Source organism: Ambystoma mexicanum, chromosome 2p (genome assembly GCF_040938575.1).
Source record: "Ambystoma mexicanum isolate Mex_15411 chromosome 2p, UKY_AmexF1_1, whole genome shotgun sequence".
NCBI lineage: Eukaryota > Metazoa > Chordata > Amphibia > Caudata > Ambystomatidae > Ambystoma > Ambystoma mexicanum.
In genome coordinates, this window is record NC_090923.1 from 1294541610 (window position 1) to 1294563330 (window position 21721).

Below are 21721 nucleotides of genomic sequence, written 5' to 3' on the forward strand. Positions count from 1 at the left end.
CCAAATGGGCAGCTCCTCTTTCTAATCTGACCAGTGTCAAGAAGGCCTTTGAGTGGGGACCGGAGGCCGCTGTTTCCTTTCTGCGATTAAAAGAAGCCTTCAGCACCTCTCCCATTCTTCAACACCCACGGGAGGACAGACCCTTTATTGTGGAAGCTGATGCTTCGGACTACGCTGTGGGGGCTGTACTGTTACAACTTGATCCAGATTTGAAGGCTGAATTTCCCCTAGCATACTATTCCCGAAAACTCACTGCCAGTGAACGGAACTATCCTATCATCGAGAAGGAGCTCCTAGCCATAAAAACTGCTTTCGAAGAATGGCACCACCATCTATTAGGAGGGCGTTTCCCAGTGGAAGTGCGCACGGACCACCGAAACTTACAGTTTCTACGTTCCTCACAATGCAGAACTTCACGTCAGGCTCGGTGGGCCTTCTTCTTTTCACATTTCGATTTCCATATCACTTACATATCCAACAATAAGAATGTCAAAGCCGATGCTTTATCTCGCTCTCTGGAAGACGATATTGCACAGGAAAACAAGGGAGGACCAGTGCTAGCCTCAAAACATTTCCTCCTAGCCCTAGTACCCTACTTACAGAGAGTAGCCCAGGAGACAACAGTGGATCCTAAACGTACCACCCTATTGAAGATTCCACAAATAAGCGAAAGAGATGGCCTTCTGCTCTTTCGGAAAAGATTGTACTTACCAACTGAAGATCTCCGTAGAGCTGTATTGCAGGGACTACATGATTCCAAAATAGGAGGACATTGTGGGATTCGAGCTACACAAGAGGTGATTGCCCGTCAGTTTTGGTGGCCTGGCTGGGCTACCCAAGTCAAGTAATATGCGGAGTCCTTTCCGATTTGTGCCCAGGTTAAGACTCCGAGACAGAGACCTGTAGGCCTATTGCATCCTACTGAAATATCACCTTACCCATGGCACACACTAGCCACTGACTTTATTGTGGATCTCCTATGTTCCGAGGGCCAGACCTGCATCATGATAGTAGTGGACTGCTTTACTAAGATGGCCCACTTCATTCCTTTCCCGAAGATACCCACAGCTGCTCAGATGGCTCAGTCCTTTTTACAGAACATTTACCGTCTACATGGTTTACCAGAGAAGATAATATCGGATAGGGGCTCTCAATTTGTTTCTGCCTTTTGGGGTCAACTCTGCCAACATTTGAGTATACATAGAGCCCTTAGCTCTGGTCATCACCCACAAACTAACGGGCAGACGGAGAGGACCAATCAGACTTTGGAACAGTATTTACGCTGTTTCACCAATGCTTCCCAGTCCAATTGGATGTCTCATTTAGCCCTTGCAGAAGTAGCTTACAACAACTCAGTGCACTCGGCTACCGGGTTTAGTCCCTTCTACTGTTCCTCTGGCCTACACCCCAAGTTACTACCTCTTCCTCCCGTACAACCCAGCTCAGTTCCTTCGGCTGAACGGTTGATAGCCAATGTACAAGGTTGTCACCGCCAGGCGACAGGTGCCTTAACTATGGCGCAGGCTTGTATGAAAAAGGCTGCTGACAAGCGTCGGAGTCTTGGTCCAGTGTTTCAAGTGGTGTGGTTATCTTCCAGAAATCTTCCTGCACGAAATCTTCCACTGAAATTGGCCCGTAGATACCATGGTCCTTTCCGTATAATTAAGCAGGTGTCTCCGGTAGCCTTTAGACTGGCTTTACCTACCTCTTGGCGTGTTCATCCAGTCTTTCATGTTTCCCTGCTGAAACCCTATCGTCCCGACTCCTATGGTCGTTCCCATCCTCGACCTGCAGCCGTTGATGTTCAGGGTACGCCAGAATTTGAGGTCCAAGAGATTTGTGATTCCCGTTTTTATAGGGGAAAATTGCAATATTTGGTGGACTGGAAGGGCTACCCCCCCTGTGATCGCACCTGGGAACCGGTTGCCAATGTTCATGCACCTCGTCTGGTTCGGGAGTTCTATCTCGCTCATCCCTGGAAGCCTGGTGCTCCTGGTCTTTCTGTGGGGGGTCATGGTGTTAGACCACTTACCTGGGGGACGGCGAGATGCTGCCAGTCTTGGCGGGTCTATCCGAGGTTTCGGCTAGTCGGGAGAGGAGTACCCGACATCCGAAACCTCGGATTGTTTTCGGGCGCGCGCATGCGCCGCAATGCGCGGAGGCCGGCGGCTTGTGTCTCAAGCCTCGTTTTCACTCCTGGCCAGGGCGGCTGCGCATGCGCGGTCCAGCCTGCGCTTCAGGCCTTGGCTTCACGCCGAGAGCCGTAAATAGCGGCTGAGTCAGAGAACGAATCGCGTCTTAACGCGGTTCGTTCCTGACTAGCCGTAGCAGTGCTCGTATCCAGTTTCTGCCTGCATTCTCCTACTTCAGCCCTCCCCTGCCGGTTCCCTGGTTCACTGTTTCCTGCTCTGCCAGCCTTTACCTGATTCCAGCCTTCTCCAGCCGGTTCCCTGGTCCTAGTCTCCCTTGGTTCCCCTGTGGGTCCCTTGGTGGACTCCTCCTGTGCTGTCTGCCCTGGGGTCAGCTTGCCTATCAGCCACCTTGGTTGGTTACTGACTTCTACCTTGCCTCGCCAATTGGTTCTCCTCTCCTGTTCCCTTTTGGTTTCTCAAGTTTTCCTGCTCCTCCATTTCTCCTGACTACAGAACACCACGTTGTCAGGCTCCTCTTTCGCCCATTTCGCTCTGGTGTCCATACTCTGCAAGAACCTCCAGTGCATCCTCCACACCTTTCGTCTGTAGCATCACCATCCCTCCTGGTGCAGTCACTACATCAGACCCGCAGGGAAAGTCTTGTGACGTCTGGGGGTGTCCCCTATTCCCTTGTCCTACTATTGTATACTATCAGCCGGAGACACTTCCCCACCAGCCTGGCCTCTCCAGTTCGGACGCCTTCCAGGAATCCTGTCTCCAAAGGTGCTACCCGATCCCGGGACACACACCTTAACAATTAGATAAAGAAGAAGAACCCATCACAATACTCCCACTCACGGAACCAACACTATGTTACCAGCATGATGGAGAAACAGTTGTTGGAACAAATACAGACTGCAAAAAGACAATAAAGATTCCTGAGGGGGGTGCAGGAACAGCAGTACTAATGGACCATTACTGGGCCTGCGGAGCAAAAGCATACCACAGTTTACCACCTTCCTGGAATGGAGTGTGCACAATGGTACACATCAACGTACCATCCCTAGTACTACCACAGAAACACTTCAACATGGAAAACTTCCTGAAAATGGACGAAGGAAACAAAAGGAAGAAAAGATCGCTGAAGATGGGAGAAAGCTGTCACCGGGGTCGGTGATATCTTTGTCCGACAGTGTAGATTCCGAGATCTCCCCCTCCCCCGACTCCTCACCTTCTTCTTCCTTCCAAGAACCCTTCTTTTCCTTTCTTCGTGATCGCACCTTTTTTTTATGTAGATAGGGACGACCCCGGGAGGAAGCCACTGTGCCCCCCAAGAAGGGAGACCAAGGGGCCCCTCCCCTGGCAACGACCAGGAGGGGAAAAAGCCCTTAGGCACAAAAAACCCCTGTGCTATCGCCGGGTGCTTTGGAGGAGTGGAACCAGGAATCCTTGTAGGGTGAGTGCTGGTATAAAGTGTTTGGAGGCAACACGTGGGAGTGAACCCCCCAAGGACACAGGCAGTCCAGTAAGCGGTCCGAGGAACTGGTGCACGGGAGGCTAGAAGTGGAGGTAACAAAACAGTAAGCAAAGGCAGTCTGGGGGAAACAGGCAGGAGACTGGTACACGGGAAGGTCACAGCAAACTTATCCGAGTGGTAGGCGAGAGCAAATCCAATGGACAAAGCAGGGAACTGGTACACGGAAGAGACGGAGCAGAGCGAGAGGAAGAAAGACACAGAAGGACGGAGCAAGCGGAACAGACAAGAGGAAGAAGAGCGGTAAGTGAAGATGGGAAGGACGGAGGGTAAGCAAGTTGGAAGGAGGGCTGAGGAGGCGGGCGAGAGAAGCAAAGCAAAGGGAGCGGAAAAAGGGCAGGCAGAAACAGCAGAGGAACGAAGGATGAGCAGAAAGGGAGCCGGACTGGGCGCGAGGACCCAACCGGCGGAAAACGAGTAACCAAGGTAGAGCGTAACAGCGAGCAAGCAACTCAGGGCTAACGGGACGAAACCGGAAGCGTTGCGACGCATCCGTGACCCGGAAGTGGCTGGTTAAAACACCGGGCCGCGAAGCGCTCATCCAATGAGAACAGAAGGAAAGTAAAAACCAGGAAATAGGGGGCGTGACAGAAAGCCGCTGGCGGACGGGACTATGTTCCGCGTCGCCAGCGGCTCCATAGACGCCAGGAACTCGGCGTCATGACAGTATGCCCCCTCCTATAAGATCCTCCCCCTGGTTTCCCTGGATGAAAGAAGTGGTACTTGCGAAGTAAGACAGGGGCATTTATGTGTGTGATGGGTTCCCAAGAGTTTTCCGATGAAGGGTAGCCCTTCATTTAACCAAATATTCCAGCCTGCCTCTATGATACCTGGAGTCACAGAGTTGGGCGACCTCATATTCCGCCCGAGTAGAACCCTGAGGAATCGGGGCCTGTTTAACCTGACGTGCCCAAGTGTCCGCATGAAAGGACTTGAGTTGAGAGGCATTGAAACAGGGTTGACCCTTTTGAGGTTGTTGGGTAATTTCAAGGGAAAAGCCACAGGGTTGATCTTCTGTATGATCTCGTATGGCCCTAGGTACTTGGGAGATAGCTTGGAGGGATGGACCCAACGAGGTAAATACCTAGTGGAGAGCATGACCCTGGTACCCACATCCCATCCTGGTACAGGTCTTCGGTGTTTGTTGGCTTGAATGCAATACTGAGCTTGGGCTGACTTAAGGCCTTCCTCTACCTTCTTGTGTATCTCTCTAAGGAGGGAGAGGGAAGAATCAACCGATGGTAAACTAGTAAAGAGGCCTGAGACAGGAAGAATGGAGCGGGGGTGAAAACCATAAGTACCGAAAAAAGGGCTAAACCCCAGAGCAGTATGTGTGGAGTTATTGTAGGAGAATTCTGCTAGAGGGAGTAGCGTGCACCAGTTGTCCTGTTGGGAGTTGATGAAGCACCTTAAGTACTGTTCCAGGGTCCCATTCAGGCGTTCGGTTTGCCCATTGGATTGAGGATGGAATCCAGAGGTGAGAGCTCTTTCGATACCTAGTCTGGCACACAGTGCCTTCCAGAACCGGGAGGTGTACTGGCTACCCCGGTCTGAAATTATTTTGTTAGGCATACCGTGCAACCGGAATATGTCTTGGAGAAACACTTCAGCCATCTTGGCTGCAGTGGGAACATCAGGCAATGGGGAGAAGTGAGCCAATTTTGTAAAGGAATCCACTACCACGACACAGGTGCATCCTTGAGACGGGGGCAAATCCACTATAACATCCGTAGAAATCGTGCTCCAAGGACCCTTTGGTACAGCACTTGGTTCCAGTAGACCAATTGGTCGTTGACGGGATGACTTACTCCGCAGACAGACAATACATGACTGAACATACCGATCTAAATCCCTCCTCATCGTAGGCCAGTAGAAATGTCTCTGAAGGTATTCGAGAATGCCGGCCGCACCCCTGTGTCCTGCAAGTTTGGAGTCATGACACCAGGTAAGTGCTGTCTTGCGGAAAGCCGGTGTGGGTAGATAGAGTTTTCCTCCGACAAGGTAAAGGCCGTTCCTGATTTCATAGGCCAGATCCTTAGAATGTCTTTCCACCTCAAAACAACCTCCAGAGTCCTCCTGTACCTGCTTAAGGAACTTAGAAACAACTCTGATAGTCCTGGATTGGGGAAACATCCGTTCAAGAGGCGTATCTGTCTCTGGCATGTAATCACACCGGCAGGAGAGAGAATCGGCTACAACATTCATCTTGCCTGGGATGTAGGTTATGTGGAATTCGAATTGAGCGAAGAAGTGAACCCATCGGGCCTGTCGAGTGTTGTAGCACTCGAACTGTTTGAGAACCTGCAAGTTCTTGTAATCGGTCCGAATGGTGAACGGGAACCTTCCTCCTTGAAGCAGATGGCGCCATTCTACACAAGCTGCTTTCATGGCTAACAGCTCTCGCTCTATAACCGAGTAGTTCCTTTGACTGGTGTTTAGGGTCTTTGAGAAGTAAGCCACCGGATGTTCTGTACCCTGGATTTCTTGAAGAAGCACAGCCCCTATTGCGGCTGATGAAGCGTCCGTCTCTAGAATGAAGGGCAGATGTTGGTTTGGTTGTTGTAGGATGGGTGCAGAACAGAAGATTTCCTTAAGATTCCTAAAACTGTCTTCCGCCTCTGTTGACCATTTGAATGGAGTTGCAGACTTCTTTAAAAGAGAGGTGATGGGTAGTATCTTTTGAGAGAAATTAGGGATAAATCTCTGGTAGAAGTTTGCTAACCCCAGGAATTTCTGTATCTCTTTGACTGAGGTAGGTGAAGGCCATTCATTGATGGAAGACAACTTGTGTGGATCCATGGAGATACCGTGGTCGGACAGTATGTATCCTAGGTAAGGAATGGAGGAGGCTGAAAATACACATTTGGCGAGTTTAACAGACAAATGATTTCTCCGGAGCCTTCGGAATACTTCCCTGACGTGTTCCACGTGGTCTTCAGGAGTGCGGGAGTAGATCAGAATGTCATCTAAGTATACCAATGTGGTTTGGCACAGGAGATCGGAGAATAGTCTGTCCATAAACCGTTGGAATACCGACGGGGCGTTCACCAACCCAAACGGCATTACCTGGTACTCGAAAAGTCCGAAAGGAGTTCGGAATGCTGTCTTCCATTCGTCTCCTTTCTGCACCCGGAGTAGGTGATAAGCATTCGTCAGGTCGAGTTTGGTGAAGATTGTGGCACCATGTACAGCTTGTAGGATATCGGTGATCAACGGCATAGGATACCGGTGTTTTATGGTGACTTTGTTTAGACCGCGATAATCTATACACGGCCTCAATTCCTTTGAATCTTTTTTAGAGATGAAGAACAAGGATGCCCCTGCGGGGGACTTTGAAGGCCTTATGAGCCCGTTTTCCATGTTGCTGTCCAAATACTTTCGGAGGTATTGTTTCTCTTCCAAAGACAGTGAAAACATCCTACCGAAGGGTACCAGTGCTCCTGGGGTAAGATCTATGCAACAGTCTTCAAGCCGGTGCAGAGGGAGCTCGACGGGTATCTTTTCAGTTGCTACCTCGTTGAACTCCTTCAGGTAGTGTGGGAGACAGTGTACTGTTCTGACCTCGCAGCTATTTGTGGTCTTGACGGTCTTGAATCTTGGTTCTGGCAAGCATTCCGATTTGCATAGTGAGGACTGAAAACTAAGTAAGTTTCTAGACCAGTCAATACTGGGGTTGTGTCTGCGTAGCCAACAAATACCCAGGATTATGGGGAAGTGAGCGGCCCTGATGATATCGAATGTGATGCTTTTGATATGTTGTTGTATGGACAAAGTGAGTGCTTCTGTGGTGTGAGTGATCAAACCCGAGCTCAAAGGTTCGCCATCAACCCCTTCCACCTTTTCATCTTCTCGTTTGGCTATCCTTTTCACTCCCTGTCGTTCTGCCCAATGGGTATCCATGAAACTCCCTGCTGCACCACAGTCGAGTAGAGCTTGAGTGGTTACTTCCTTGGTGCCCACTCTGAGAGAAACTGTGAGCACCATCAACCGGGAGTCTTCAGACGTTTCTGTGGAGGATACAGAAAGAGGAGCATAGGGACTAAGAGCAGCCCCTCGGTAATGCGTCCCAATGTTTACCGAGGGCGAGCGTTTCCCGACCTTCTGGGTGGTACTTCCGGACAATCTCTTAGCAGATGTGAGGAAGACCCGCAGTACATACACAGGGAGCTCTCCCTGCACCGTTTCCTTTTTTCAGGTGCGAGTGGGGCTCTGGTGGTTCCGATCTGCATAGGTTCTTCCTTTGCGGTCCGTTGGAAGGGCACTGACGCGTGTGAGTGAGTCTCCAAGAGAGGGGGTACACTTAACCTGGTCTTCTTCTTTTCTTGACGTCTTTCTGTCATCCTGAAGTCAATTTGGAGGGCAGCTGTCAGGAGTTCGGCAAAAGACACCAGTCTTTCTATCCGGGCTAGTTCGTCCTTCAATTCCTCCCTTAAACCTCGCCGAAATATGGCATACTGGGCCTGTTCCTGCCAACCTGCCTCAGCTGCCACCTGTTTGAAAGTGGTGATGTATGTCAGGAGATCAGAATTCCCCTGACGGATGTCAAGGAGGTCCTCCGAGGCCAAAAAGGTACTCTCTGTTCATAGAAAGGTTTGTTGAATCAGAGGCTTAAAGGCATTGTAGTCCTGTAAAACCGGGTCTGGTTGGTTTACTAAAGGGGTAGCCCAAGCCAGGGCATTCCCGGTCATGTGGGTGATCATGAACCCCACCTTGGCGTGGTCTGAGGCAAAGGTCTGAGGGCGAAAGGAAAAATGAAGATTGCAGGCGTCCAGGAACTCCTTAACCTTTTTAGGGGAACCATCGAACTTCCCTGATACTAGGGGAAGTGGAGGTAAATCGATTGAAGGTCTTTCCCTGTCCGTCAGACGCTGTTGTAGGGTGGCGTTAGCTGTCTTAAGGTTCTGCATCTCCAAATTTAGACTTTGTACAGCGGCTACGAATTCTTGTACCTGCTGTGGGGTGGCCATCTCCTTTTGGCGTCGCAAACTGTCACTGGGGTTGGTGATATCTTCGTCCGACAGTGTAGATTCCGAGATCTCCCCCTCCCCCGACTCCTCACCTCCTTCTTCCTTCCAAGAACCCTTATTTTCCTTTCTTCGTGATCGCACCTTTTTTTTATGTAGATAGGGACGACCCCGGGAGGAAGCCACTGTGCCCCCCAAGAAGGGAGACCAAAGGGCCCCTCCCCCGGGAACGACCAGGAGGGGAAAAAGCCCTTAGGCACAAAAAACCCCTGTGCTATCGCCGGGTGCTTTGGAGGCGTGGAACCAGGAATCCTTGTAGGGTGAGTGCTGGTATGGAGTGTCTGGAGGCAACACGTTGGAGTGAACCCCCCAAGGACACAGGCAGTCCAGTAAGCGGTCCGAGGAACTGGTGCACGGGAGGCTAGAAGTGGAGGTAACAAAACAGTAAGCAAAGGCAGTCTGGGAGAAACAGGCAGGAGACTGGTACACAGGAAGGTCACAGCAAACTTATCCGAGTGGTAGGCAAGAACAAATCCAATGGACAAAACAGGGAACTGGTACACGGAAGAGACGGAGCAGAGCGAGAGGAAGAAAGACACAGAAGGACAGAGCAAGCGGAACAGACAAGAGGAAGAAGAGCGGTAAGTGAAGATGGGAAGGACGGAGGGTAAGCAAGTTGGAAGGAGGGCTGAGGAGGCGGGCGAGAGAAGCAAAGCAAAGGGAGCAGAAAAAGGGAAGGTAGAAACAGCGGAGGAACGAAGGATGAGCAGAAAGGGAGCCGGACTGGGCGCGAGGACCCAACAGGCGGAAAACGAGTAACCAAGGTAGAGCGTAACAGCGAGTAAGCAACTCAGGGCTAACGGGACGAAACCGGAAGCGTTGCGACGCATCCGTGACCCGGGAGTGGCTGGTTAAAACGCCGGGCCGTGGAGCGCTCATCCAATGAGAACAGAAGGAAAGTAAAAACCAGGAAATAGGGGGCGTGACAGAAAGCCGCTGGCGGACGGGACTAAGTTCTGCGTCGCCAGCGGCTCCATAGATGCCAGGAACTCGGCGGCATGACAAAAGCAAACAACAGAACAACACCAACAACTTGTCCAGAGTAAAGAGACAAGGAGAACCACTGACAGGAAACTAACTATGGAGAAGATCAGAAACAGCTCTGAGTGACATTCCACCTGCACACAGACTATTTAGCAGAGCAGCAATGCTCTTCTCGTCCATCATACATCCAGGGATACAGGCCTATGCAAATACGAAGTGGCTGAAAATTACCAGGTGGGAGCCAATGATGACAATAAATTCAACTGTTAATGGATTCAACGTGATAAAAGAAGAACTGAGGGCAATAAGGATTGTGACCCTACAGAACAGATACATGCTGGACCTCCTGACAGCGATGGAAGGTGGTGTTTGCGCAAAAATAGGGAGCTCATGTTGCACGTTCATTCCTGCCAACGATGAGGACAACGGCACGCTTTCCGTAGTAGTATCACAGCTAGCAAAGATGCACGCCAAAATGGAAGATGAAGCAAGGGGAGTAAAGAAGGACGAGAGATGGTTCTCATACATCTGGTCCTGGATGCCATCTTGGCTATCAGATGGTCTCAAAATTGTGGCAGGGTGCACAGTTTTAGGAATAGCTGTCCTGATGGGGATAAAGGTATGGAAGAAAAGGTCAACACATACGGCTGAAGAAGTTATCAGCATGCACGTCCTAATTCCAGCTGTAGACGACGAACACACAGACGTCATCATAAAGGAACGTGAAAGGTTACGCCAACACATAATGGAAGCAGACTTGTATCCCCCAGCAATAAACGTTGAGAACCCAAGGAACCCGAAAAGTTACATTGGAAAGTGGGTTTACTGCAAACCCGGTGGAGGGTGTGTTTATATGTATTGGTCATTTGAAGGTCACGTGAACCATTACGGACACTTGGCAGGAATAACGAAGATAAGGCGAACACGCGCAGACAAGAGAGTGGATAATTTTGTGGTCGACAAGTCGACCAGAGGGGGGACTGAAGAGGGAAAATGGGTCAATCCCTTCCCCCCACCACCCAAAGCATGGCCTCCCAGGACATCACGACCCAAGCACCCCTCACCAGTGGAATTTGTCCCGTTCACTGCCGCACCAGACGTCAAGATCCACTGTGGCCACGTCCCACCCGGCCAGGGAACCTGCCCGTCCATCAACCTACGTGCTGGGACCCCAAGCGGAGGTGATACCGCCATTATGGACCAACTCAACTAGACAATAACCACAAATGCCACCATCGTTAGAGATGCCATGGCGACATAGCCAACCAACCAGAACACACATGCCACCATGCACATGGATCAGACACACACCAACCCCACACGAAGAACATACACAGTGCTAGGACGCAGAGGATCGCACACTCACAGACATGCATCGTTGTTACTTTTCACATAGGCTAACTACAGCACTGCAGAAACGCAAGATGCCAGAAAAGCTAGTGTATATGCTTGCAGACGCTTCCCGCCACTAAGCCCACGAAGACGCAACCTAACATATGGACTAATGCACATGAACCTCTGTCGCCCCTCGCGACCTCATACTATGGACTATGTACTGCCACCCATAAGCTAGGCCAAGGTAGGACACAAAGCCAGACTCCCCAGAGCAGAGCAGCTCAGACAAAGCTGCAAGAGGTGCTGATCATGCAGAATGAGCTCCAACCGGAGCCCACAGCCAAGGTCGTAATGTTGCAACTCACATGCCACGTTTCCCGCACCAAGGCTACACCTGCCACCGCTAAACGCTCCCCAGAGGCCAAATACAAATTTAATGCTCATAATTATACTCCAGCCACGGTCTCACAACACATGACCAGGCCGACCTAAAACGATGCCAAGCCTCAAGAGACAGAGAAGCACTGGGGTCTCACGTTTGGGACCCAGGTTGCAACAATGAAGTAACAAACTGGACACTGACAGCGATGGGAAAGACCTGCACACCAGCTAAAAGTCAAACCTGTCCATTATCCGCCACTGACACATAGTCGCACATTGTTGCCAGCACCAGGTACACCAAGGGCTGGGAACTGCAGTGGTCCCAGGCTTGGGGGCTTGCGGGTGAACCAATCAGGATACGAGGGGCTTGTCACTGACGCCATTATAGTTTAGCCAATCACTAATTGTCCCCTTGTAACGAATCTCGTGTAGCAATTATCAGGGATGGCCCAAGCGTACCACCTGACCCTGCCTCAACCACTAACAATCTTTCCTATAGGCACCTATAGTGACCTTACCACTCCGGGAGCCAACCCAAGGTGGCGTTAGGTTTTGGGGATAGTTTCCCAGGTGACGCACGTAGCCGCTTCATACAGAAAGAAAAAGGGCCTGCGAGCCCCTGAGTGTGAGAGGTCTCCCAGATGCCTAGGATCTGAGATTTCGTCCCTGTCTTTTTGTGTAATAAACAGCAGTTCACACCTTGCTCTTGTGTGTGCCTCTCACTCCTTTCTGGGACGCGGGAGGAGTTGGGGCCTCCCCAAATCCGGAGGTCCGCGGACGGGCCAGCCGACCCCCAGGAAATTACCCCGACAAGTCAATCCACCATAGGGTTAGTTTGGCACAATTCCTCAAAGGTGGCTTTGCAGGGATGCAGAAAATGCCATTTTACATGCCGTCAGATTTTGCTTAGGCTGCTTAAATGATGCAACATAGGGTTAAAAATGCTGAGGCACAGCTCCAGTTGCCCGGGAAGGACGGCGTCAAGCCACCATAGGGTTAAGTTGGCACAATCCCTCACAGGCGGCTTTGCAGGACAACAGAAAATGCCATTTTACGTGCAGTCAGATTTTGCTTAGGCTGCCGTCAGAATTTGCTTAAGCTGCCTAAATGAGGCATCATAGCGTTAAAAATGCTGAGGCACAACTCGAGTTGGCTGGGAAGGGCGGCGCCAGGCCACTATAGGGTTAAGTTGGCACAATTCCTCACAGGCGGCTTTGCAGGGCAACAGAAAATGCCATTTTACGTGCCGTCAATTTGCTTAAGCTGCCTAAATGAGGCATCATAGCGTTAAAAATGCTGAGGCACAACTCCAGTTGGCCGGGAAGGGTGGCGCCAAGCCACCATAGGGTTACGTTGGCACAATTCCTCACAGGTGGTTTTGCAGGGCAACAGAAAATGCAATTTTACGTGTCATCAGATTTTGCTTAGGCTGCTGTCAGAATTTGCTTAGGCTACCTAAATGAGGCATCATAGCGTTAAAAATGCTGAAGCACAACTCGAGTTGGCCAGGAAGGGTGGCGCCAAGCCACCATAGAGTTAAGTTGGCACAATTCCTCACAGGCGGCTTAACAGGGCAACAGAAAATGCCATTTTAAGTGCCGTCAGATTTTGCTTAGGCTACCGTCAGAATTTGCTTAGGCTGCCGTCAGAATGTGTTTGAGCTGCCCAAATGAGGCATCATAGCGTTAAAAATGCTGAGGCACAACTCGAGTTGGCCAGGAAGGGTGGCGCCAAGCCACCATAGGGTTAAGTTGGCACAATTCCTCACAGGCGGCTTAACAGGGCAACAGAAAATGGCTTTTTACATGCCGTCAGATTTTGCTTAGGCTGCCGTCAGAATTTGCTTAAACTGCCTAAATGAGGCATCATAGCATTAAAAATGCTGAGGCACAACCCGAGTTGGCCGGAAAGGGCAGCACCAAGCCACCATAGGGTTACGTTGGCACAATTCCTCACAGGCGGCTTTGCAGGGCAACAGAAAATGCCATTTTACGTGCTGTCAGATTTTGCTTAGGCTGCCGTCAGAATTTGCTTAGGCTGCCTAAATGAGGCAACATAGGGTTAAAAATGATGAGGCACAGCTCCAGTTGCCCGGGAAGGACGGCGCTAAGCCGCAACATGGGGTTCAAAATTGCCACCATGGGGTTAATGCTGCACTGCCCTGTACAACACAGGGTTAAAATTGATAACATTGGGTACAAATTGCTAACATAGGGTTAATGCTGACTGCCCGTACAAAATAGGGTTGGTTACAAAAAACACTCTCAAAAAATGCCATCTAAGCATTTTCTAACGGGTTAATGCTGCACTGCTCTGCACAACATAGGGTTAAAATAGATAATATGGGGTTAATACAAAACTTGGGGAAACATTGGTAACAGGGTTAATGTAGCAGCATTTTCTGACAGGTAAGCAAACATTGGTAATGTAGCGCTATGACTGTAACATAGGGTTAATGTAGCGCTGCCCCTGCCCCGTAGAACAGAAAGCATTTTATGCGGTAACATAGTGTTATTGGAGCGCTGCCCCTGCCCCTACAACAGAAAGCATTTTATGACGGTAACATAGGGTTAATGTAGTGCTGCCCCTGCCCTTAGAACAGAAAGCATTTTCTCACGGGTAAGCAAAATCCGACGTTACATGTACTGTCGGATTTTGCTTTCACATTGAAATTCACGCATGCGCAGTAGCACCCTGAGCATTTTTCGCCGATGACTATTTTTCGACATTACATCGGCGATCCCCAGCAGCATGCCGGGCCTGGTAGCATTCGGCCGGCGCTGGGCCATTGCCAGCGACGACCTGGTGTTCCCCGGAGCCTTCGAGCTGTTCATCCGGAGCGTTTGGTGAGGAGCGCGCCAGGGTTTGTCTGGGGGTGGGAGGAGGCTGTGTCGCATGACATCTGTGTGGTAAATGATGGTGGTGTTTACGGAAGCGCGTCCACATCTGAGACAAGTGTCGAGTGCGTCACGCTCTGAGCCTTTTGGGTTTCTTTATGTAAGTTCGTTCATGAATTTGCTGCAGAAGAAAAACGAACTGAGCAAAAAACATCTTTGCCTTGCGAAGCTGTTTAAAACTGAACTCCTCTCAGGTTGGTTTACCACCGAGGAACCGTGACTAATGGACAGTAGAATGGGGGGCTCGAACAACACCACACATCCTCTTTACATGCCTACGAAAGTTGTTCACCAACAACCTTTCTGGTCCGCTCAGCACACCGAGGTACCCGTACAATAATCTAGTCAAGAGCAGCAATACAACACGTACATAAATAAGACGTCCCCCAAACCCCTTCAGACTTCAAATGTCAGAGCTTTAAAAAATATACGTTTTGGAGTCGGAGAGGGTTCCAGTCCCGTCATTTGCTTTGCATTCTGGGAACTGTAGTGCTGCATTGGTGATGGCAAAATCTAAACAACCACCAGAGGGCAAATAATTAAAACGGGAATGGTTAAGCTACACCCACCTGGTAGTGGTATTTTTTTCATCTTGGCGGTGAGCGCCTTCCTAAAACATGCTGCAGAGAAGGACAGTAACACAATGCGGAGTAATCTTCAAACCGGCTGCTTTACAATAGTTGATAGTGGTAAGTGAGCAGGTTGAAAGCCAATTGGTGATGGTGAAAATACCAACATGGACTGGGCATAGCATAGACATAGATTTAATGTATGTATTATTGTAAATGTGTACACATTGCAGTATATATAATATGCTACAGAATTTACATTCGAATTTACTATGCAAGGTAAAAGGGCAGGATTGGGAACCAAGGATGGGGAAAAACCAGGACAAGTCCCAGGATGCAAAATTAAAACTAGGACTAGATTAGTGTCTCCTGAAAGGAATGCATACTATTGGCATGTGTGATACTTCAGCTGGCAGCCCAGCCAGCTGTCTCATCCGGCAACTCACTCACACTCTGTCGCACGGGCCCACGCATACAAATGAGGCGCTGACAAGAGGAGGGGATCAGTACGTCTTTAATGGCGTACAGCCTGGAAGTGCCTGTGTCCCCTAACGCCCACCTACCTAACCCCAAAGTCACTTCCCCTTGAGGATGGCCGCAACGACGGCTGATCCCACATAACGATGTGGTGGGGTGTCTGGCTGTTTGCTGCACGCCATGACATCTCCCCCCTTTTTAAACCAATGGATCACGCATTGTTCCTTACCCCATCTCTTCAATGAGTCTGTGGGGTTTCATGTGGCATCTCTGCGGTCTCGCGCAGATGTGAGGCGTCGGCGGGGTCGACTGTTCACCACCTTGACCCCAGTGCTCACCCAACGATTCCCTGTCGCCCAGGTAGGATTCATCGTAGCTTCTTTCGTCAGGACTGTCCTCAAGGTGTTCCCGCACAGGCTTTTGCGCGATCGCCACCTTCTTGAAGTGTAACAAATTTCGCGTCACCGATGAGCGTCTCTCCCCTTGGGCCGTGATCATGGTGCCTTTGCTTTGCGTAACTGTCAGATGTTCTGGTGCAAATGTGGCATCTTCCTTCCTGCTCCTGGGTTGACGGATCAGCACTCCCCTGGGTGCAAGGTGGCTTTGTGCGCCCCCCCCCCCTCCAAGCATCCGCTCTGTCTTTCGTCTTGCTCTTTTCCTCAAGGTCCTTGTCCCTCGCTTGTTGTTCTAAGGGGGTTAGTGGTGCAGGGTTTCGGCCTTCCGTTAGTCTCGTCCTGACAGGTCCCCTGAACATCAGATCCGCAGGGCACACTTCTGTCGTGCTGTGCGGGGTGTGTCAGTATTTTCTCAACATTTGGTGGAGAGCCTGCTCGAAAGACTTATTAGAATGGTAGCTATCTGTAGGGTCCTCTTGATGCTTGCCATGGACCTCTCAACGATGCCATTGGCTTGAGGCCATCGTGGGGTTATTTTCCTGTGTTGAAAACCCATGTATTTCTGGAAATCCTGGCTGGTGAACGGCGGGCCGTTATCGGACTTTATGACTCTCGGGACTCTGGATGTAGACCGCATGCGGTCCAGCGCTGGGATCACACACGTGGCGGCCGTGCTCTCGACTCGCTGAAACTCCAGGAAGCGATAGTGTTTGTCTATGAGCATTAGGACGTTCGCACAGCTGCAGAGCGGCCCAAAGAAGTCCAACGCTAGTTCATCCCACACGTGTTCCGGGAGTGGTCACATCTGCAGTGGATTCGGGTGTGGTGGCAGGGCTACTTGTGCGCATGTCTGACGCACTCCTACCATTTCCTCTACCATGGCGTCCAGTCTTGGAAACCACACCTTTTGGCGTAGCACATGGGTGCACAACATACGGCCCGTGGGCCAGTTGCAGCCCGCCATGCTGTTTTTTCCGGCCCGCAAGGCACAAAGACTTTTCCTAATGGAGGGAGGCCCGCAAGCAGCATCGGCCGCCCTCCATTAGGAAAGTCTTTGTTGTCTTCCTGGCCGGACAAAACACTGGCCTTCATTGGCTCAGCACACACGCACCACGTCGCTCCTACGAGCCACGTAGTGCGTGTGTGCTGCACCAATGGAGGGCCAGCACTACGGCTGGTGTGGTCAGTAAGGCTTGATGCCGGAAAGGCATTTCTGCCTTGCTGGCCACGCCAGCGGTAGTACCACTGACCTCGCCAGCGTTCCAGCTTACCTGCCTTCCAGCACGTCCGGTAAGTGGTCTGTGTCTGTGTGTTTGTGTTTGTGTGTGGGGTCTGTTCTGCTGTATGTTTGTGTTGTGTATGTTGAGATGGGGGGGTGGGGGGTGTCGGATGTGCATGAATGTTTGTTTTTGAATGTTCGTGTTGTGTATGTTGAGATGCATGCATGGGTGCATGCTTCAGAGTTTGTGTGCTGAGTTGGGGGGTTTGGGACTGTATGGGTGCATGCTTGAGAGTGTGTGTGCTGAGTTGGGGGTGGGGGGTTCGGGTCTGTATGGGTTCATGGTGTATGCTTGAGAGTGTGCGCTGAGTTGGGGGGGGTGGGGGATTCGGGTCTGTATGGGTGCATGTTTGAGAGTGTGTGTGCTGAGTTGGACGGTGGGGGATTCGGGTCTGTATGGGTGCATGTTTGAAAGCGTGCTGATTTGGGGGGTAGGGTTTCGGGTCTGTATGGGTGCATGTTTGAGAGTGTGTGTGCTGAGTAGGGGGTGGGGGGTTCGGGTCTGTATGGGTGCATGGTGTATGCTTGAGTGTGTGCTGAGTTGGGGGGTGGGGGGTTCGGGTCTGTATGGGTGCATGTTTGAGAGTGTGTGTGTGCTGAGGTGGGGGGTTCGGGTCTGTATGGGTGCATGTTTGAGAGTGCTGATTTGGGGGGTTTGGGTCTATATGGGTGCACGTTTGAGAGTGTGTGTGCTGAGTTGGGGGTTCGGGTCTATATGGGTGCATGTTTGAGAGTGTGTGTGCTGGGTTGAGGAGGGTGGGGGGTTCGGGTGCGCATGAATGTTTGTGTTGTGTATGTTGAGATGCATGTATGGGTGCATGCTTCAGAGTTTGTGTGCTGAGTTGGGGGTTTGGGTCTGTATGGGTGCATGTTTGAGAGCGTGCTGATTTGGGGGGTTTGGGTCTGTATGGGTGCATGCTTGAATGTGTTTGGGGCATAGTGTTTGGTTGGGGGTGAGGGGGCCATGGGGCATAGTGTTTGCTTGCGGCGTGGGGGCCATGGGGCATAGTGTTTGGTTGGGGGTGGGAGCTATGGGGCATAGTGTTTGGTTGGGGGTGAAGGGGCCATGGGGCATAGTGTTTGGTTGGGGGTGAAGGGGCCATAGGGCATAGTGTTTGCTTGGGGGTGAGGGACAGGGGGCATAGTGTTTGGTTGGGGGTGGGAGCCATGGAGCATAGTGTTTGGTTGGGGGTGAGGGACAGGGGCCATAGTGTTTGCTTGAGGCGTGGGGGCCATGGGGCATAGTGTTTGGTTGGGGGTGGGAGCCATGGGGCATAGTGTTTGGTTGGGGGTGAGGGACAGGGGGCATAGTGTTTGCTTGGGGGGTGAGGACAGGCGGTGTAGTGTTTGGTTGGGGGTGGGAGCCATGGGGCATAGTGTTTGGTTGGGGGTGAGGGACAGGGGCCACAGTGTTTGCTTGAGGCGTGGGGGCCATGGGGCATAGTGTTTGGTTGGGGGGGGTGAGGGACAGGCGGCATAGTGTTTGGTTGGGGGTTAGGGGGCCATGGGGCATAGTGTTTGGTTGGGGGTGAGGGCGCCATGGGGCATAGTGTTTGGTTGGGGGTGAGGGACAGGGGGCATAGTGTTTGCTAAAGGCGTGGGGGCCATGGGGCATAGTGTTTGGTTGGGGGTGGGGGCCATGGGGCATAGTGTTTGGTTGGGGCTGAGGGGGCAATGGGGCATAGTGTTTGGTTGGGGGTGGGAGCCATGGGGCATAGTGTTTGGTTGGAGGTGAGGGGGCCATAGGGCATAGTGTTTGGTTGGGGGTGAGGGCGCCATGGGGCATAGTGTTTGGTTGGGGGTGAGGGACAGGGGGCATAGTGTTTGGTTGGGGGTGGGGGCCATGGGGCATATTGTTTGGTTGGGGCTGAGGGGGCAATGGGGCATAGTGTTTGGTTGGGGGTGGGAGCCATGGGGCATAGTGTTTGCTTTGGTGGTGAGGGACAGGGGACATAGTGTTTGGTTGGGGGTGGGAGCCATGGGGCATAGTGTTTGGTTGGAGGTGAGGGGGCCATAGGGCATAGTGTTTGCTTGGGAGGTGAGGGACAGGGGGCCTAGTGTTTGGTTGGGGGTGGGAGCCATGGGGCATATTGTTTGGTTGGGGTTGAGGGACAGGGGGCATAGTGTTTGCTTGGGGGGTGAGGGGCAGGGGACATAGTGTTTGGTTGGGGGTGGGAGCCATGGGGCATAGTGTTTGGTTGGGGGTGAGGGACAGGGGGCATAGTGTTTGCTTGAGGCGTGTGGGCCATGGGGCATAGTGTTTGGTTGGGGGTGGGAGCCATGGGGCACAGTGTTTTTGGTTGGGTGTGAGGGGGCCATGAGGCATAGTGTTTGGTTGGGGGTGAGGGACAGGGGGCATAGTGTTTGGTTGGGGGTGGGAGCCATGGAGCATAGTGTTTGGTTGGGGGTGAGGGTCCATGGGGCATAGTGTTTGGTTGGGAGTGAGGGGGCCATGGGGCATAGTGTTTGGTTGGGGGTGGGAGCCATGGGGCATAGTGTTGCACTCCAAGAGTGAACTCCATAATAAAGCTAAAACAGGCACAGTTAGGAGATGTACATCCTTTGCTTCTTTGAGGAAACCTGACTCAACGAAGGCCATACTCCTCTTGGGCAACCCAAACGGCAAGCTATAGCAGTCCAAAATAACGGAATGTCCAATCAAGGGTCAATAAAATATATATAATTTAATTAAACAGACGATATACAATAACTAAATCGAAATAAATGATAACAATGGAAAATGTGTAGTACAAAATGTAAGTTTGAAATGCAATAAAAATCGTTACCCCTCAAAAACATATTCTTTTTCCATGTTTTTAATACAAATTGGGGGTTGAATAAGCCTCCTGACATGTCCCGCCTACCGCCCCGCCCACTTTTACTTTTCGGCCCACTATAGCCCTCATGTAAGGTACTTTCGGCCCTCTGTCAAAATCAGTTGTGCACCCCTGGCATAGCAGGTGCTTCGTTGATACCACCCCACAGTGGCCTTCATGTGCGTGCTGGATCTTTTTCTCGTGTAGCGCCTGCGGTATCACCACTTTACAACCCTTCAAGACGACATGGTTCTCCACCATGGATGGTTCCTCCTTGACCTGATCTGAGCATCGGATTTCGTCCTGTATGGCTTCACTCTCGAGCTTGGCTTGCTGCTTGAAATGGACTCTTCGTTCTGACTGGATGCAGTGTCTAACTATGCGAAGGGCTGGGTCCTGTTCCGACTGGGTGATGAGATCAGGCCACCCAACCGGGAATGGTTGTAGGTGGTGAACCACGTAGTTGATGTACGCGTCGGCTATGGACGGGGGTGCTAGAGCTGGGCTGGCGGGACAGATAGTCTGCAGGATTGTATTCCTTGCCTGGACGGTGTTTAATGTTTAAAGACCCCATCTCGCAATCCTGGGAGGCATCCTGGCTTTGGGATCTCTGTAGATTGTCAGCAGGGCCTGGTGGTCCGTTATGATCGTGAAGGCCTTTCCATACAAGAATAGATGAAAACTGAAATGAAATAGTTGGGGTTTTGTTGTGCCAACTGTCTTCTGCCCTGCGCCCATTTCAATTTATAATATTGGTGTGTCGCAGATATGTGAAGAAAAGCAGAGGCAAATTCCCCTACCTCTATTTAGAAAAGCGATTGAAATATTTCCTCACAAAAAGAACTGCGCCACACTGATTTGTTAGGTTCCAGAACTTTTTATGGTTTATACATGAAACAAAAAGTTGAATCTCCCATGGTGGAGCGATGCCCTCTGGATTACACGTGTTTCTGCACTGCGTGTGCCTTTTTCAGATCAGGGCAATTAATCAGACTAGACTCAAATCACATGTGGTTAATCTTTTTCTCATCTTCTTGATGGAAATAGAGCCTGGGAACAGGATTAAACACACACATTGTGTTTGACAATGTGTGTTTTTTCTGGATGCAGGATGTTGGATGTTCCTTAAACAATATATACCTGCACATCCACATCAGGAGCTCTTTCACTCTCGTAGAACACCACGGGGAGAATCTGGAGAATGACTGCTGCTAAAAGCAAATACTAATTAAGTTCCAGTAATAACTGAATATTCCCAGCACATACTCAAGCAGGAGACTCTTAACTGTGAAACTGTAAAAGTGCTTCTAATGTCTTTTTTTTGCACATTTGCAAATGTTATCCGCATTATGCATACTACCAAGTCATATCAGGTATGAAGTAATACACTTGTCCTGGCTCTTAGCCTCACGTTGTGTTGTATTCTGGTGTGTGAAGGAAGCCCTGCGTTTATAACCTGTTCAGGAATGCAAAACGTCATACATTGAGTACATACAACAGGACTTGTAAAGCATAATGTTAGATCGCTGTTAAGGCATATCTTTTAGAAACAAGAGTATTGCATGAAGTAATGATGTTAGGTGAGAAAAATGGGTAACATTTATTTCCACACTATTTTTTATATTTAGCAGTTACTTTTCATGATGAATAATGCTGTGCAGCAGAAAACTTGCTTTTGTCAGTGAAGTGGGTTCACAAATCTGCAATCTCCAGAGAACTTTGTGCATCCTGAATACATCTAAACATATTGGCATTCTGACAGGTCCATCTTTCTTAAATGTTTATGCAGTCCATATTTTGTTGGGCAAAATGAATACCCATTATTTAAAATTTTGCAAAACTACTAGTACTTTTTGTGATGCATTTTTATTGCTTGCCCCAGGTAGTGGTTTCACTGT

At 50.6% G+C, this 21721-nt stretch overlaps 1 protein-coding gene across 1 annotated transcript in view; it reads left to right on the plus strand.

Moving 5' to 3' along the window:
* Window positions 1–14075: 14075 nt before the first annotated feature.
* DAGLB (diacylglycerol lipase beta) overlaps window positions 14076–21721 on the plus strand; it is a 948044-nt gene continuing 940398 nt past the window's right edge. The window contains exon 1 of the mRNA XM_069645622.1: window positions 14076–14236. Within this exon, the coding sequence (XP_069501723.1) occupies window positions 14142–14236 (95 nt within the window). The 5' untranslated portion in view covers window positions 14076–14141. The remainder of the gene's footprint in view (window positions 14237–21721) is intronic.